The 19,393-nt window shown below is 39.9% G+C and overlaps 1 protein-coding gene and 1 pseudogene across 1 annotated transcript; both read right to left on the bottom strand.

Moving 5' to 3' along the window:
- Positions 1-848: 848 nt before the first annotated feature.
- On the bottom strand, positions 849-5,289 carry LOC131983372 (alpha-2,8-sialyltransferase 8F-like). The gene is made up of 7 exons (XM_059348093.1): positions 5,189-5,289; positions 4,304-4,369; positions 4,106-4,180; positions 2,050-2,194; positions 1,622-1,734; positions 1,406-1,498; positions 849-1,326 (listed from the first exon to the last, which is right to left on the bottom strand). Exons 1-7 carry the CDS (start codon positions 5,287-5,289, stop codon positions 849-851), a joined length of 1,071 nt encoding a protein of 356 aa, XP_059204076.1.
- Positions 5,290-6,640: 1,351 nt separating this feature from the next.
- LOC131983370 (alpha-2,8-sialyltransferase 8F-like) lies at positions 6,641-11,569 on the bottom strand (annotated as a pseudogene).
- Between the last annotated feature and the right edge of the window lie 7,824 nt (positions 11,570-19,393).

Below are 19,393 nucleotides of genomic sequence, written 5' to 3'. Positions count from 1 at the left end.
AACCTTTTTTCAATAATGTTTTCGTAAAATAAGGAGAAACAACAATTGAACAGTCAAGTAATTGTATCTATACTATTACTTGACTGTTCAATTGTTGTTTGTGGTTATATATCGCTATAAATTGGCTTAAATTAGTCCTTAAAAGGAAAAACAGTAATAACACACTGTCAAAATACTCTGTCGATAAATATTATTTATATTTATACATATTTCTCTAGATGACAAAGATCACTGTTAAGACTTTAGAAGTATGAAATGCAATGCTATCAGGGTTCCAGGGTCAGTGATTTGATTGTGGTTAGTAATTGATCAACAAAAGGCACTACAGAGTCGGCCCCCAGAAAAAATCCTCACATAAAAATCCCACCTAAATCAAATAACTCCTTGCAGACTCCAGCTAGAACATTTGTCGAAATAAATGTAGATTTAGATACACTGTAAGACTGTAATGTTCACAGGCTTATGTTTGTTTTAATGATCTGCTCTTTTGTGTGGAGTTTGCATGTTCATGGGTTCTCTCCGGTCACCGGACCTCCAGCTTCCTCCCACAGTCACATACAGCTTAGTTGATAAATTGATTAATTGATGATAGTCTGGCGACCTGTCCAGGGTGTACCCCGCCCATCATTCAATGCAAGCTGGAATTGGCTCCCCCGCAACCCAAGTTTGGATAAATGGTTGAGGATGAAGAATGAATGATTTCAAAACAAATGCTTTAGCTGCTGGTTGGCCAACTCAGCATTCACTCAAAGTCTGAGCACCTTACTTGGACAAATTTGATCCGTGTAATCAACTAAAGTAGAATTGTCTTTTCAAAAGTATATAAAAGACTTCATTTGGTCGTGGAACTACATTTTACCTGGCCGACAATCTTCCAGATGAAGCCTGAGCACCCCCTGACTGTGCAGCTGCAGCAAGAGGTCAAACTCAGCCGGCATGGTGTGGAGTCCTCCATTAGCTTTTACATCATCGTAGTAGTGGTTAGTCAGGGCATAAAGTCCATGTGGATGATTACTGAAGGGCCAGAAACCATAGAGATGCACGTTAGCACAGAGTTCCAGTGCCAGGCTAGTCATCATTATGCCGGTGCTGAGCCGTGCTGCTTTTATGCCTTGGGAGCCCCAGAAGACGGCTAGTTTCTGGAGGTATTCAGGGTTTAAAAAGACGGGCCGGATGAGGCTTTCCAGGTCCTCAGTGGCATAGAGGGCCCGCATGCACAAAAGAGTGCAAAACCCAAAGGAGAAGGCAGGAAGGAGCAGCAGGGAGTCACCATAGATTTGCAGGCTCTCCACAAACGGACGCCGACGTCCCATTAGAGCCCCGTACCTGAAAATAAACAGTAGACTTAAAATAACAAGACAACAGGAACAATTTTATGGGCAGGAAGATTCGTCCTCTTACTCACTTATTTTGAAAGATGGTTGGGTTTGCTGTCACAAGGTCTGTCTTGGTGCCCACATCTTTCACATAACCGTCTTCCAAAGGAGGAAGGTTACACCTGAACAAACAACAAAGAAGATAAAGAAAATGTTTGTGTTGGATAAGGATAAGGGTCTGTTGACTGATACTCATTTTCAATTAACATTGTTATCAGCCTTTCAGTCCACTACAACTTTGTCACCTGAAAACAAACTGAGCTGAATCGATCATCTTTCCACAGCTGCTGTCGGTCAGGATCCCTCCGTTCCCAACAACAGCACACGTGTCCCATGTTTTATTTTCAAACGGATGCCTCTGGAATCAAAGCCAATGAAAAATGAACAACAAAACAACCACATTATGTTTATGAAGTTATTTGGCCACCTGACCAGCAGTTCTCATGCAGCTTTAAAATGCAGATGAAAGATGAGTTCGATACATCAGTCAGTCTGCTTCATGAAAATAAGTCATTAGCATTTGAGCTGCTGCTCCTGAATACTGTTTCTGTTTCTTTGCTTGACTGACTGCATCCTTTCTCTGCCCCATTACTGTTAGTCCTGAGGAACAATCATGATACCAAACAAGCGACAGATGTTAATGACTAATTGCAATGAATGAGACGCTACAAACCTTAGCAAAGGTGTTGAAGATCTCCGGGGTCACCTCGAGGCTCCTCCATTTTTCCGCGTCGTACACAATCTTGGATCCCACTGGAGTGTTGGCCTGGGTAATGATGGCATTGTCAAAACCATTACACTTGCTGCTCAGCTCAGATCTGAGGAAACACAAGGACTTTGTTCAAAAACATACAGTCAGCTGAAAGTGTTTATGCTGACTTCAAGTTGCCAGATACATTAAAAGTGAATTGAATTGTTTCTTCGAGTAATAAAGAAAGAAAAAAGAAAATGTTTCTTGTTTAAATTAAGAATTTTAAATCCATAACTTACCCAAGGTAAGTGAAGACAGACCCTCTGTTTTTCCTGAACTAACATGACCTTTAGACGTGTTACATTAAGACCATATGGTTATGTTCCCTCTTTTATTATATCAGAAAGCAAACTGTTTAAATACTTTTCTTAGGTGTGGCTTCATATGCAGTATGTTTACACTTCCATGTAAATCACACTGATAATACAGATTCCTGTCTGCATGGAGATCCAACATTTCTGTGCATACAGGGAGAATTATTTGCCATTGTGCCAATTTATTAGGGCCTCGGGGCAATCGCACCGAGCACTGGTCCCACTGGTCCCCTGTAGGGACCAGTGCGAAGCCCCGAGCACTACTGTTATACTATGGATTTTTTCTTCTTCCTCTTCCGGACGCAATTTCGTCCCGCTACTAGTCCTACAACTTGAAGAGTTGCAGGACAAATTATATATCAAAACGTGTGGTTTGTTCGGGATCGGTGTGCTATTACTTTTCTCTACAGAACACGGATTTTTTTGCGACGTAAGTCGTGAAAAACTGCCCAAAATTTTGCATTGAAATGAATGGGACGGCCGACAAAAAATTAGCGAAAAAGAACAATAATTGGAGATTTTTAAACGTCTACTTCTCCAGCATAATTTCACCGAGAGACTCCATTTAAACTTTAAACAGTAGACACAAGTCTTGTGTATCGGTGTATTAATCCACGTTTCGATAGGTCTTATAGTTTTTTATAAATCCCTGTTCAATGACCATGATCATTTTTGGAGAAATTCTGAGATTATAATGGGTGTGTATTGCACGGAATGTTCGTGTCACAGTGTGTGACATCATCGCCAGAGTGTAGAGGGAGAGAAGAAATTGTCAAAAAATAAATTTGAAAACTGCGCTCCAGGCCGCAAATTCCACTCTACAGAAATAATTTATACATAGAAACGTAAGAAAATTTGTCTTCTCACTCACAATCCTCTGGTAAAGCTGTCAGAGTTATAGTTTGGGCGTAGGATGCACAGATGTGCCACCAACACGCACCAACAGCCTCATTGGCTCCCATATTAAAAACGCAGGAAGATTTCTGAGCTGTCTGAGATTTAACAGTTTTTTTAGATCGCTCTAACAAAGCTATTTTTTCATTTTTCTTAAAAAAAAACATATGTAGACATTCAGGAAGAACTCAGGACGCTCAAAGTGAAGTCGGATCAATGATAGGTATTATGGTTTTGCCAAAAATGCTTTCTGTTCGAGGCCAGAAATTCCACTCTGTCCACCTCTATTACGGAACATTGGCAGGTGCCAGTTAATTCTGTTGATTGCTTTGATCTGATTGCCTTTGATCTTTGATGTGATTACAGTTACAGATACACACACAGACACACACACATACTCGTAAGCACGCACACTCCTCAAGATACACATGCTTCCAACACACGCACGCACGCACGCACGCACACACAGGTAATGTTATGTGATTTTAATCACACACACACACACACACACACATTTTGAGGTTGAAGGGCATAGGTTGCTGTATAAATAAATACTTGAAAAGGAATGCTTGTTGTAGGTGTGATCCTTGTATATAATATAGTATCATAACATTACTAGTATTAATTGTTTGAAATCTCTGAATAATCTCATCATAGTGTACACACACCGGCAGTAGCCCCCGTGGCCCTTTCAGAATTTCCCCAGAGGAAATTTTCTAGTTTGTTTTGTTGTCTGTTCACAAAATTCAATTCCAAATAAAATAAATCACCTGAACTTTGAGTAATTGTCCTCCTGCTTCTTCCAGTTTTGAGAGCAACGCTCTTTTACTTTGTCAATGACCTCCCTGTGACACACACACATCCAAATACACAGTCAGGTGAATAATCTCTGTCAAACTGCTTGACTTTATTTGATGAAGGCAAACAATGCAGTCAGTTGAGTAAAAGCAGGGAGTGTTTGTTCTTACTTGCAGCCTTTACAGAGCTCAGAAGGGCTTTTCTTGTGACGAGGCAGTCTGTAAGGTTCATCATCACTGTGGAGGGAACCAGAGAGAAACAGGACAGGTGAGTAACCTTCCCGTACCAGAGATACCGGATAATCTCATTGGCACTGAGAGCAAAAAAAAACAAAAAAATAATATAGTTCACAAAAAGGGTTTTTTTTCTTCTTCTTTTTCCCCCCGTTTTTTCTAAACAATGCCTATATGCTATCAGCCTGAAGAAGAAGCGGATGGGTTTATTAACACCTTCCCCTCCTGTAACAAAATACCACCTACACCTAAATGACTTGCATCAGAGGTCACGTTATATTTTGTTTACATTCATTAAAAAGGAATTTCTGTTCTTAATGTGTTGTATTGTTTGTATATATGTAGATTAATTACACAAAGCTATCCTAATTATAAACATTTAACCAGTAGATCTTTTTATGCAATCAACTATGTGGTTCAATAAGAACGAACTTTTAACAAAAACATGTTGGTTGTTTCATATTGAAGTGATGTTTTTCAAATGAAGGTTTTGCTACTAGTATTGTATTGTGAGACTAATCATGATACTGAAGCATAGATAAACATGGTGGCTTAAGAGATGTATTCACACATTCCTGGATAAAAAATACATTTAAATAATGACATGAGCAGAAGTGAAGAAAGACTGTCAGCTTGCACAAAAAAGTCTCAAAAATCTTCTTAACATCAACTGTTAAATCACCTTCTATGGCCCTTGTCTTAATGTCTTGTCAGACAGCGTCTCTTTATCTTTTGCCCCTACTAACACATTTCCAACACACAAAATACATAAACCTTCCAGACTGCTCTATAGGTGGTTGGGAGTAATAGTCACACACTTACTTGTTTTGGAACATGTGCCAGGTGAGAGTGGTCAGCAGGCTCCCCAGACACAAGAAAGTGAAGACCAAAGAGTAGAGTGATCTCAAAAGCTGTCCCCTCATATCTCTCCCACCTGCTAACTTCACCTGCAAGCCTCTTTTACTTAATGTTTGAACACACTCTTGAAGTGCTTATCTTGTATCTAACAATTCCCCTCCCCTTTATCCTCTCCCTGTCTGTCTGACTGATTTGACTCTGTGTTTCTCTCATTCCTGGGGTAAATATGGGCACTTCTCCTCTGTTTATTCCATTGGATGGAAAACATCCCAATGCACACCCACACATCCGCAACAATAACAGGTGTGATATAACAGGTGTCACTTTTCAGGATGCAAAACCAGTTTGCAATTTAATTTGTTTGCATATCTTCTTGCAGTACAAATAATGACAGATCCTTTTGAATTGCCACACATCCCTTCTAGATAATAGATATATTTCTGTAAATTATGAAAATAATTGTAATTTGCACTTTTACATTCACTTCCTTGGGCCTCTGAAAATTATTTTAATGACTGTTCCCGAACCCATGGCCACTGTTGTGTTACTGTTTTGTGTATTTTTGATTACATTTTCTCATGGAAAACCCCTGGTTTCTCTGAGGGAATGGTGTTGCAGCCAAATTTGTGGTTTATGATGAAATACTGCATTTTAATGGTGAATCTTGGCAGGTTTTAGGACACTTAGTGACTTAAAGACACTAAATCATCAAAGCTGAGATGTCTCAGGAAAAGCCTTAGAGTTCCACTTAAGCCATGAATTACATACCAAGACTTTTTCTGATAAATATTTATTCAATTGAATATCATTGTTTTTCACCTAATGCATAAACTGGCTCACAGAGTTTTCTAGTTTGGTCATCTACAGCTTGTACACATTTGTCTAGATGACAAAGATCACTGTTAAGCCTTTAGAAGTATGAATTTAAACACTCCCAGTTACACAAGACCCAACCAAGACTTGATGCAAATGCAAAAGATCCCACAGTCTGTTATTTAACTGTCATCAATAATTTATCAACATACGGTACGAAGTCAACCCCTGGCAAAAGGCCTCACAAATAATTCCCATTTAAATAAATAAAAAACACCTTGCAGGCTCCAGCTGGAACATTTATTGTAATAATTGCAGTTTTAGATACACTATAAGACTATAATGTTCACATTCTTATGATTGTTGCACCTAACATGGTGGTCTTGTGGTTAGCACTCACGCCTCACAGCAAGAAGGTCGTGGGAATCTGGCTTGTGGCTCTTCTATGTGGAGTTTGCATGTTCATAGGTTCTCTCCGGTCACCGGTCCTCCAGCTTCCTCCAACAGTCACATGCAGCTCAGTTGACTGATTTAAGGAGGGTGTACCCAGCCTCTCGCCCAATGTCAGCTGGAATTGGGTCCCCGCAACCCGAGATAAACAGTTAAGGATAATAGATGAATGATTTCAGCACAAATGCTTTTTGCTGAATGGCCAACTCAGAATTGAAGCTCAAGTCTGAGCACCTTACTTGGACACATTTGATCCGTGTAATCAGCTAAAGTAGAATTGTCTTTTCAAAAGTATATGAAAGACTTAATTTGGTCGTGGAACTACATTTTACCTGTTAGACAATCTTCCAGATGAAGCCTGAGCACCCCCTGACTGTGCAGCTGCAGCAAGAGGTCAAACTCAGCCGGCATGGTTTGGAGTCCTCCGTTAGCTTTTACATCATCGTAGTAGTGGTTAGTCAGGGCATAAAATCCATGTGGATGATAACTGAAAGGCCAGAAACTGTACAGATGCACGTTAGCACAGAGTTCCAGTGCCAGGCTCGTCATCATTATGCCGGTGCTGAGCCGTGCTGCTTTAAAGCCTTGGGAGCGCCAGGAGACGGCCAGTTTCTAGAGGTATTCAGGGTTTAAAAAGACGGGCCGGATGGGGCTTTCCAGGTCCTCAGTGGCATAGAGGGCCCGCATGCACAGAGGAGTGCAGAACCCAAAGGAGAAGGCAGGAAGGAGCAGCAGGGAGTCGCCATAGATTCGCAGGCTCTCCACAAACGGACGCCGACGTCCCATTAGAGCCCCGTACCTGAAAATAAACAGCAGATGTGAAGAAACAAAACCAAAAGAACATTTCAAGGTGCTGTGATATTCATCTTATTACTCACTTCTTTTGAAAGATTGTTGGGTTTGCTGTCACAAGGTTAGTCTTGGTGCCCACATCGTTCTCATAGCCATCTTCCAAAGGAGGAAGGTTGCACCTGAACAAACAGCAAAGAAGATCAAGAGAATGTTATATGGAATTGTGACAACCTTTCAAGCCACTGCATTGGACAACTTTCTCACCTGAAAACAAACTGAGCTGAATCGATCATCTTTCCACAGTCGCTGTCGGTCAGGATCCCTCCATTCCCAACAACAGCACACGTGTCCCATGTTTTATTTTGAAACGGATGTCTCTTGAATCAAAGCCAGACAAAATGAAAATGATTCAATAGCATTTTAGCATCCACATCCTGTAACCTGATTCCTGTTACTTCACTTGACTGACTGCATCCTTTCCCCTCCCTATTACTGTTAGTCATGACAGTCCTAGTTCCTGGTCAACATAAAACAATAAAATGTCTGTTACTTTACAGGACAACCAGCATGGCTGTAAAATTATAACTTTTTTTTAACACATAATTTCTTTGCTGCATGTTCCATTATGTGTATGTCTTTTATTGTTTTTTTTGAGTATGTATGTACATAGCTGAGGTCAAAGTCAAGTTAGGAAGTCTTTTATGAAAGTTTTTTTTTTACCAGTTCCACATAAGAGGAAGAAAGACAATGACTCATTTTAGTTATTTATTGTTTATTATTAAATTGCCAACATTTATTCATTGTATTACTTCAGATTATGGGTTTTCATAATGTGCTTTTGTCATTGGTCAAAAAGCAAAAACATCTGACTTTAAAAGAAATCTTCTTTTTTTTCATTATAAAGCTGTCTAAACCTGTTTAAAAGCCCAAGTGTTTTATCGGATGCTCAAAGGATTTAACATCTTTATGGGAATTATTTGCTATTTCTTTATCTTCATTTCCTTTCTTGTATCTGTTCTGACTTTATCTTTTATTGGTTTGGGTCACTCAAACAGTAACAGGTTAGGGGGATTGTTAGAATATACAGTAAAATTTTAGACATGAATTTAATTGGTCTCTCCCAAGTGTACAAAGTCATAAAGAACGTCCTGTTAATTCCTGTCCACCTTAGCCATCTTTGTTCAGTGAGTTCAGGGTGCTGCCATCTGGTTATGGATAAACATAAATCTGCCACCATTTCCTGACCAATAAATCTAAGAAGCCAATGGTTCCTTCTGCTTTTGGTCTGTTGAATAACAGTAACTGGTGTGATCTGTTTGAGTACTGATTGGTGTGATGACTGTAATGCTGCTGGAGGTGCAACAAATTACCCCTTGGGAATAATAAACATTAAGGTACCTTACCTCACCTTTATGAGGTGTCAGACTCGTTAGATTAATTAAAGAAACACAACCTTTGTTGTTTTTGTACAGTGTGATGGCATGTGGCAGGAAAGATTTTCTATATCTGTCCCTATGACAGCGGAGCTGGAGCAGCCTGTGAGAGAAGGTGCTCCGCTGTCTTTCTACTGTGTGATGGAGAGGGTGCTGATCATTGTCCATGATGGCCAGCAGTTTGTTCAGTGTTCTCCTCTCCACCACAGTCCCAAAAGTCTCCAGCCTGTAAGGTTCGTCATCACTGTGGAGGGAACCACAGAGGAACAGGACAGGTGAGGAACTATCCGAAATGCCAGAGAATCTCATGTGCTTTTTTTATTTCTTCTTTTTTTAAAACAATTTACTCCAATGGAGCACAAGAGAGAGCATCTGCAACAATATTTTCCTTCCTTTAATATGCCTCACATCTAGGCTATCAGCCTGAAGAAATAACATCCACCGCAATAGACGACAGTTTGGACACTGCAGTGAATGGAGAAAGGTCGAGGGGTTGGGGTCAGTATACACTGAGGCATATTGTTAAAATAATTTATTATTTTCTATATTGGTAAATGGTTTTATGCTTTATTTCTGCTTCTCTGTGGTCTGTCTCTGTTCTCTGTGAGTGACGCAGGTCACTATCAAAGGTCAAACCTTGACTGTAATAAATATCTCTATGCATTTATATTAAGTCAGACAATATGATTTGATACAATGATTATGTTTGTGTGTTAATTTTGGTTTAGAAACTTTGACTACATATATTTTATTTTATTGTCTGGTTCATATTTTTTAGACTTTTACAATCTATGTGACACAGTGAGAAACTTTTGACTCTGTAGACATAATATCTTTGTGAGACAATAACAAAACAGAATGTTTTTTGTTGAATGTCCTGGAGAGGCCAGGATGGCCTTGTCCGGGGCAGCAAGATCGTATGCCCAGCTGGCATTGACGTGCCGTTGTATTAATTAAAACTGGCGAATCAGCGATCAAGAGGGCGGGACTTCCTGGAGGAAATCGACCAGCATGTTTTGTAAACAATTGTAAGGTTATTTTAATGGGTTCCAGGGAGAGGGTCGTGGTTCAGACTTCACAAACTGAAACACGTCTGTTTGTATTCAGGGACATGAGTTAATTTTGAACCCGGAGATCTCTGTAGAGTGCACATTTTTTGACGTATTGTAATAAAACTTTTGTTAAACTGAGAAACTTGGACGTCTCCAGCTCTTCATTTCCCCATCAACAAATGCGCAGAAAAATGGTGAGGTTTTTTCTGTTGGTGACAGATTATCAATTTTCAAGGTTTCCTCATGCAATTTTTCTAACAATATCCAGAACCTACATATACCTCAAAATGTTGAGGTGTTTAGATAGGAGCAAGTACTTCCCTCTCTAAAAAAGAGAGATTAAGCTGGTATGAATGGAATAAGTTAACAGCAACAAACCGTCTGTCAACTCATCCCCCGCAACAAAACCACACCTGCACCTTCATGACTTGAATCAGAGGTCACGTTAGGTTTTGTTGTTTTAATTCATTTAGAATAAATTCCTGTTCTTAACTTGCTGTATTGTTTGTTTCTATGGAGATTAATTATATAAAGCTCATCTTATTTAGATCAGCATCTAATCAGTAGAACTTTTTATGCAATCAACTATGTGGTTCAAGAAGAACAAAATTTCAATAAAAACACGTTGGTTGTTACATATTGAAATGATGTTTTTCAGATGAAGGTTTTGCTGCTAGTATTGTATTGTGAGACTAATCATGATACTGAAGCAAAGATAAACATGGCTAATGAGATGTATTCACACATTCCTGGATAAAAAAGAAATTTAAATAATGACATGAGCAGAAGTGAAGAAAGACTGTCAGTGTGCACATAAAAAAGTCTCAAAAATCTTCTTAACATCAACTGTTAAATCACCTTCAATCGCCCTTGTCTTAATGTCTTTTCAAACTCTAACGGTGTGTTCAGACCGGACGCGTAGCAAATATTTCGCGCGACAAGATTACATACAAAGTCAATGCAAACACGCGAATAGACGCAAATTTTTGCAAAATGTCGCGGCGCGAATGAAACAACGCGAATTTGCGTGAGTTCAATAAATTCAACTTTGGCGAAATATTCGCGTGACGCTGCGTCGGGACAGCCTATCAGCGTTGAGATTCTGGACGGCAGTGACGTCATGCATCCCGGGAACCCGCCTATTCCGGGAAAAATGGAGGAGAAACTTATTGTTGCGGTCTGTGGGCTTCCCGAGCTTTTTGACACATCATCACCCTCCTACCGCAACCGGAACCATAAAGATCTTGCCTGGAGGAGGGTGAGTGAGGTCACCGGTCTGCCTGGTAAGTTGTGACAATGTGATTTCAGCTATCTGTTGTAGCTACTTCTCTACAAAGTTAGCATTAACATTAGCAGCCTTCGCCGGCCGGCATATTTATCTGTTTGTTTCTTGTCAGAGGAGGTATGCCGCAGGAAGTGGAAGGGGCTCCGAGATACATACATGAGAGAGAGGAGAAAAGAGGCAGGAAGGAGGAGTGGGTCGGCAGGAGGGACAGGAAAAAGGTGGAAGTACTCTGCGGTCCTCTCTTTCCTCGAGCCCTTCGTCACCCCAAGGGAGACAAGTGGCGAAAATTTGCGAGTTATTTACTCGCGCGAGTGACGCGAGTACATTCAACTACTCGCGCGAGTAACGCGACGCGAAAAAAATGCAAAAACCTTCCAGACTGCTCTATAGGTGGTTGGGAGTAATAGTCACACACCTGGCACATGTCGAACATGTGCCAGGTGAGAGTGGTCAGCAGGCTCCCCAGACACAAGAAAGTGAAGACCAAAGAGTAGAGCGATCTCAAAAGCTGTCCCCTCATATCTCTCCCACCTGCTAACTTCACCCGCGAGCCCCTTTTACTTTATGTTCGAACACACTCTTAAAGTGCTTATCTTGTATCTAACAATCTACCTCCTCCCCTTCCCCTTTATCCTCTCCCTGTCTGTCTGGTTTGACTCTGTGTTTCTCGTATTCCTGGGGTAGATACAGGCATATAAGCTTTAGGGGAAACCTTCTTTCCACCACTGTCCCAAAGCTAGAGCATCCATTGGATGGAAAACATCACACCCACACATCCGCAACGATAATAGGTGTGATATAACACGTGTCACTTTTCAGGATGCAAAATTTGTTTGCAGTTCGATTGAACTAATTTGTTTGCATATCCTCCTGCAGTACAACTAATGACAGATCATTTTTAACTGCCACACATGTCCTTCCTTGATGATAAATTCACAATCACTATGTTTATGATCAACGGAGACTCTGTGCATAATTAGCCATGCTGCTTTCAGCTGCTGACGTTGTGCACAGTTAGCGATGGCGAAAACCATACGTCACCTCCAGAGTCTCTAAATCCCTCTGGGGGCTAACTTGTAATGGAGACACGCAGAGGGAGTGGACTTTTGAGAGGGTGTGGCCTGAGACTTTCCCGGTGGCCACTTTTCCCCCCTAGTCGAAACACGGCTATAGACAGTGAGCAGATAGTGAGTTAGTTTACTGGAGCGCTCTCTCTGTGTTAAACAACGCTGCTTAGCCTTCACTTTAATCTGCCCTGTAGTTAACTGCCCTCTGTTGTTGTCTTCTGTGGGCCTTCCTTTATAGACTGCTTGCACAATATAATGTGATATAGTGTTTCTAGTATATCTGTTTTACAAACTGCACGTCAGTTAACTTCCAGTATAGTAATGTTATCATAACCTCCAGTGATCACATTACAGGGCTTTTTATCCTCAAGTTAGTGACTTTACCTTTATCTTTTGACTTTAAAGCTACATATGGCATTAACCATTCATTTAATATAACATGTTTTTAGCGTTTTTGATTATTTTTATAGTAACCTCTATGTCTTAAAATACTGAGCTTAGCCAGTCAGCTAGCCTAGCTGGCTACTAAAGCGAAGAAAAGCACCGTCAGGTTTATGAGGACTGTGGGTTAAGCTCTATGTAGTTTAGCTCCCGCCTTCTCTGTTTTAGATCAGTTACTTTCTATTTTTCCTCCGTGAGCTTTTACTTTTTTCAAGCTGATGCTGAGCCAGAGCAACCTAACGTAAGTTAAGCTTTGAAAATCAGGCAATGTTGGTGCTTTTCCCATTGACTAGCGAACATTACTAATTGTTATCTAAGACACTGAGGTGATTATAAAAATGATCAAAAACATGTGCTAGCATGCTAGCTTGTTAATGCTAGTATAACTCCTTGATCTTAAGAGAATAGTCACCTTCAACATGGCTTATAGTGTTTCTGGTATATCTGTTTTACAAACTCCACATCAGTTAACTTCCTGTCCAGTATACAGTAATGTTATCTTGACCTCCTGTGATCACATCTCAATGATTTTTATCCTCAAGTTAGTGACTTTACTTTTCACTGATAGCTTTATACATATGGTATTAACCACTTGTTTAACATAATGTGTTTTTAGCATTTTGATCATTTTTATAGTAACCTCTGTGTCTTAGAATACTGAGCTTAGCCAGTCAGCTAGCTTCACGGTAGCTAGCATGCTAGCACACTAGCTAATGTGAGTTGAACGGTGATATATTTCTACTTAAAGTTAGTCTCTTTACCTTTCACACTTCACTATGTACAATGTGTGGCATTGTCTCCAAAATGAAACAAATATTTCATCCCATTACCTAACTGGACAGATGTACTAACCTTACATAGACATTATTTAATAGACTGTACACAGAGTACTGTCAATAATTTGGTGATAGGAATGGAACAACGACTGCTCCAGGATTTACCACGGTCAGTTAGGCGTTTTCCAGTCAAAGTTAAAGCATCATCCAGATCTTTGCGAGTGTAGCGGCTTGGTACTCTCTGGCGTTGTTTCGGACAGTGGCACAGGAATTAATTGAACAGTCAGTCAGGTTTTTGCTCTCTCACACACACTCACATCAGGGAGCCACGAAGGTCCGACTGTAGCTTAATTATTTTCAACATGAACATAAAATAATACACAAAGGATACCTGGCACAGGAATTAATTGTTCATGTGGCGAGTGGGACTCAGACAGTAATTATTAAATGTTGTTGACAACGCCACCTAGGGGCGTAATTCCCCCCAAGACATTTTACCTGACCCTTTACACACACCAAAGGTCATACTGGTTCGTTTAAGCACCACGCCAAACTGCAGCAATGCCTAAGGGCCAGACATCAGGCTCTGAAGACAGTCAGTGTGATCAGAGCAGGAGCCGGCCGACTTGATATAAAAGGTGCACGGCACAGCCCTGTAATCAAGATGCCGAGGAGTAATCGCGCACCGCCTGCTACCAATTAAGCGGGCTGAAAAGGAGGAGAAACGCAACCTACCGCATACAGTCAGTCAGGTTTTTGCTCTCTCACACACACATGCACATTTGGAAAATATAAAATGAAAAGACAGTGCAGGTTAGCTAACTTGTGGCACTAGCCATTTTGTAAACAAAAATAAAAGAAAAACACTGTCAACTTTTTATGAGAAAGGACGGGCTCAACCGTAAGGGAGTTATATGTTAAAAAAAACACAACTTAAACCACCCCTTTGTAGTGAAAATAAAGTAATTAATATGGAAAAATGACAGAGCTCATAACTCGTGCACAGAGGCGTAGCCACCGGCGTGGCTGGGGGTGGCACCAGGCGGCAATCTCCGTGTCTGAGCATGGGATTAGAACACTGAAAAAAATCGCGCACTCGTAATGAGACCCGCGCGACCGCAAATCAAACATCCACGGGCGCAAATTGTTTTTTCGAGCGCTTTCAAATCACTCGCGAGCTATTTTGTATCCTGCATCTCTGCTCCCTCGAGCAATATTGTAGCCTGCGAGGAGGAAAACACGATTTGCGCACTCGCGGGTCCGCGCTCCTGTGTTTGCGCGTGACACTTTCACCTGCTCGCGCGGGCCGAGTCTGCTCGCGCTCCAGTTTTTTTTTTTAGTGGGCGGTTTTTGTCAGTAAGGGGGCGGGCCTGGGCGGGCATGCCAATCACCATTGTACCAAATATGATTGGTTGAGCGACTTCGCTGATTTGACAGCAAGGTACGGCAGCTCCACTAGGACAAACGGGACAAATCTCACAGCCCTGAATGCCTGAATAACATGGATTGCGATTTGGTGCTATATATTGCCTTGACTTGAAAGTTTGCAAAATGTCACACAGAGCAATGTACTTCAATATGCTTGTCTGAGCGCTGTCTTTTGTTTCCTCCATCGTTGACATTAATCTGATAAAACGCTCTCATTTTTGTATCTTGGATCCTGTTGCACACATAGACTGTACAACTGTTTTGTTCATATTCTAGATTAAATTATTTGTCCCTTAAAATTATAAACATAATTTATTAAATTATCAAAAAAAACTTCAATACATGCTTGAGCATTCATGCAGGAAAAACAGTGCAGACACACTACAGACTATCCAACAAACACATTTTTTTTAGCTGTTTATAGTTTTGTCATTTTGTAGCATTTTGACAATGTAAGCACATATTAGTGACCTGTAACAGTTTAGATTAAGATAACATGAAATAGTAGTTGTGATATGTACCCTAGGGTAGTAGTGATATGTTTTATTATTTAATGTATATTTCATAACATTTATTAATAGGTTACTTATTTATTAATAGTTTATTAATAGTTACTTACTTAATAGGTTACTTGCTATGTGGAAGCCCAACCAGCAAAGGTCACCTGCTACCCACAGCGGGGAGGGTGCCCAGGTCAAGGCAATATGGACCCATGCATTGAACCAAAATTATTCCATAATAACTATTCTGACATACATCAAGGAGTAGCACTTCTACAACAAGTAAAATTCCTGTTTGTTTTAAGGAATAGTATGTGAAGAACTTAGAACGCCACCTGCCTGCTACTCTTTCAATGACACTTTCACTGTTAAACACTCAATTACCACTTCTGTGTCAAAACAAAAAAAAATATTTTCCAACTTAAGCCGCCAGTATAAGTTGGGCTCTTAAAACACTGTATCCTTCTTGTCCAGAAAATGTCAGCTTCCTCCGAACTATACATCACCGTTTGTAGTTCAGACTCTCCATTTAACCCTGATGACATCACTATGACATCAACAGGACTATTGTCAGACTTTAGACATACAACAGAAACACAAACTGAAGGCCTTATACACAAATGTAAATCAATATAGTAGCTGTATATTCATCATTTTAGAGGCCTTAATGTTAATGTCGTCACATTAAGATTTTCCCTTTCTGTCCTTACAGATATTTGAAGTCAGCTGCTCTGTCTGAAAAACTGTGAGCTGAGCAGAGCAGATATGGAGGCCTGCAGAGAGTGGAAGGCAGAGAGTTGCTTGTGACATTACGGTTAACATAGTGTCAAGCAGTAGTTAAACACTGTACTTCATTAGGAAAAGATAAGACAAATAGTGTTAAAAAAAAAAGAGTTAGTTCAACAGTCAGCCATTCTTCTCAAGCTCTTTACTTGTTCATACAGTTGCTGCCAGCTTTCTCTCTGTAGCTGTTTGACAGTAGGTATTATCAATCATGCACTGTCCAGTCACGCAGATTACAGCTGCCATGTAGGATGTTCTAAGACTCTCACAGATAGTGTTTTCCCCAAGTTGCCTCCCACTTGGGAAAAGGCTCAAAACACAACTTTTGATGAGAAATGCAAGATCAAATGAAATCAACCAGTAATAATAATAATAACAACAACCGCAGTTTATTCTTGTCTCATGCAGATTTTATTTAAGTTTTTGTGTAGTCATTAAAAGCCAAATCTTCCAGCTACATACTCGCGGCAGAGAAGGTACAGTTCTTTGACTGGAGTGTTGGGATCCACTGTCTCCAATACTGACTGCATTTCAGTTATGTCCTCAAACTGAAAAATCAGGAACGACAATCCCTGCATCCTCGTCTTCTCCATTGTAATCACCAGCAATTTCCCAGTCAACATCTGGCTCCTGAAAATCATAAGCAAGGCTTTATTATTAGTTCTTATAAACAAGTCAGAGTAGCACAGAAAAAGGATGTTCCAGGTTTCACTTAATGAATAATAAGACTCACAGGTTAAGATGTATTATTTTGACAATGCTTATTGGACAAAGTAAAGAATATTATTAAAAATAACTAACTTCAGTGACAATCCATTAAGCAAACTCAGGTTGTTATCAATGCCTGTTATTATTAAAACATGATCAATACCTCTGGAATCTCCATGTCTGTGTGCATTAGTCCAATTCACCACAGCTGCTCTGGACTCTGGTTGCCTTCAGACCTGAGTGGATGATTGTTCCAGCCTTCTGTAAATATCCCCAAGTCTCTCTGAAGTCTTGGAAGAATTACGTAGTGCACACAGAACAGGTCCTCAGTTGACGAGATGTCCAGCAGTCCATCGTTCTCCAGGGAGTGCAGTAACTCATAGTACTTGTGTGTAACTATGATTCTGACATCCCGCCAGAGACGCTCAATCCTATGGATGAGAATACAGTGTTAAGGAGAAAAAAACGAGTAGTCTTAATCCAAGACAGGTTGTGGTTGTCTCTATGTTCATGTATTCATACTTTGTAAGGGCAGCTGCAGTACATACTAAAAGTAAAAAGTAAAAGTATGCGATTTGGAATGCAGGATAATATATATTGTGATAATATTACAACTAAGGAGGTTGTCTCAAGAATTCATTATTTCTTGTCTGATTATCTCCATTTTGTCTCGACTGACAGGGTGTCAGTCAATGTTTGTACTATATGTGTGTTTGTATGCCTGTATGCTGTCAGTGTTTGTATAATGTGGAACCAAGCGGCAAGCTCCGGTCCTGAGCTGGGAAGCCTATGCGGAAGTACCAAAAACTGCAGTTCCTCGACTCGCCGCTTGAGGCAGGCTGCAGAAAGGAGCAAGTTACATTGACTCTCATGTTAAAATGTCCGATTTCACAGTAGAAATAAACTTGTTTACAGCCTGGTTCAAACAATGGCTCTAGTTTCAAGAGCTGATTTCTCTTTTCATGACAGCTCTGGGGGGGGGGGGGGGGTGAATTATTTTATATCTCACTCATTTAAGTTTTGAAAATGCTGCATAATTGAGGGCGCTCCGCTTTGAGTGACAGCTCGGTGCTCTGCGTCATCGCCGCTAGCTGGGAGCTAGCCGCTTGGCCCCTCTACTTAGCTCATGACTCATCTAAATCAGTCACTGAACTTGTCGTTCGCCGTGTGTGTGTGTCATCGTCCTGTTTTTCTGATATTTTCTGCAAACATTGGACTGACATAATGTCTTGCTGTGCTGTTGATTGTACTAACAGACCGTCCAAGAATTCTGTGTTCCAGTTTTTTCGGTGAGTGAAATTCTATAATTACTTAATTTATATGTTAGTAGTAATTATCAGGAATTCGCGCCGGTTCGCGCTAGCTTAGCTCGTTAACTAACGAGCTAATTAACCAGCTAATGCTAGCTTCGGTAAGCATTTAGGTCTTATTCAGCAAGGTTTTTGAAAGCTTATGCTTGCCAGTTATTGAATCGGTATGCACCATAGTCGAAATGAAATATAGAAGTTATAATTTACTGTGATTATTACCTTATTTATACAGTCTATGGATAGTAGTTCTTGAACAAATCAAGTTTGTGTGAGTGTGGAAAATAAGGTACATCACGTTAAGTTAACATTATGCAATATTAACATTTAATTCATTTAATTTCAGCACTATTACAGAAATACGGTTAACCTACCGGTTGCAATATGTTATTGTGTGAGCTGGAGTTGGTTAGGAACGTAAAAATCAGTATATCAGACGGTCTAATCCAACATTATTTTCATATTTATATTTATATTATTACAAAAAAAACATGCATTCAGACTATAACACTACAGAAGCCGGGCTTTTATGGTAGCGTGCCGGCTGAGACATTGACATTTACCTGTTTCAGGAGCAGTTGTGCCGTGAGAAGCGTGCTGTTTACTCTATGCGTTAATTAATATTAATAATAGATAAATACATTGCTTAATAATAACTGCATTGAGTTAGATGACAGGAGACTGAGTGAACACATAAACAGGGAAAATTATACTGAAAATAAAACGCATGTGGACATAGAATCTGTAAGGTAAATTGGAAAATAAAACTCAACACAGTTAACACAGTATTTGTTTTAATTGTTGTAATTATGTTTGGCTCAGGTGAATTAAATTTGTACATTACATTATTTTTTTCTTCCCATTATTGTCGAAATCATTCCAAATATTTCTAACATAAGTGCATTTGGCACAAAATAAATTTAATTGAGTGTCCCATGAAATAAATAAATAAGTGTAGGAAATATGCCTGCCACTACACAAGAATAGACTGTATGTTTAAAAAAAAGTCTGAAGAAGGTAATCTTACACATATATCCACTGAATCTATTTTTCTGAATGAAGTTTTCCTCTAGGTGATCCAGAGAGGCTGGACCAGTGGGTGCGCTACATTAGAAGACAGAACTGGACTCCGAACAAGGCTTAAAATTGTTAAACTGTTACTTGTGTACTGGGTGTGATTCTTTTGTCATATATAATATAAAAAAGGCACCTTCTTCAAAGCTGGCATTCATCTGTTTCCTATATTAATTAGAAATTGTCATCCTAACCTTTAACATAATGCAATAGTTCATAATTCTCAATGTTATTATTAGGATTGGATTTGCTTGTTAACA

The sequence above is a fragment of the Centropristis striata genome, chromosome 13 (assembly GCF_030273125.1).
Source record: "Centropristis striata isolate RG_2023a ecotype Rhode Island chromosome 13, C.striata_1.0, whole genome shotgun sequence".
Lineage (NCBI taxonomy): Eukaryota > Metazoa > Chordata > Actinopteri > Perciformes > Serranidae > Centropristis > Centropristis striata.
This window is presented reverse-complemented; position numbering and strand designations above follow the sequence as displayed.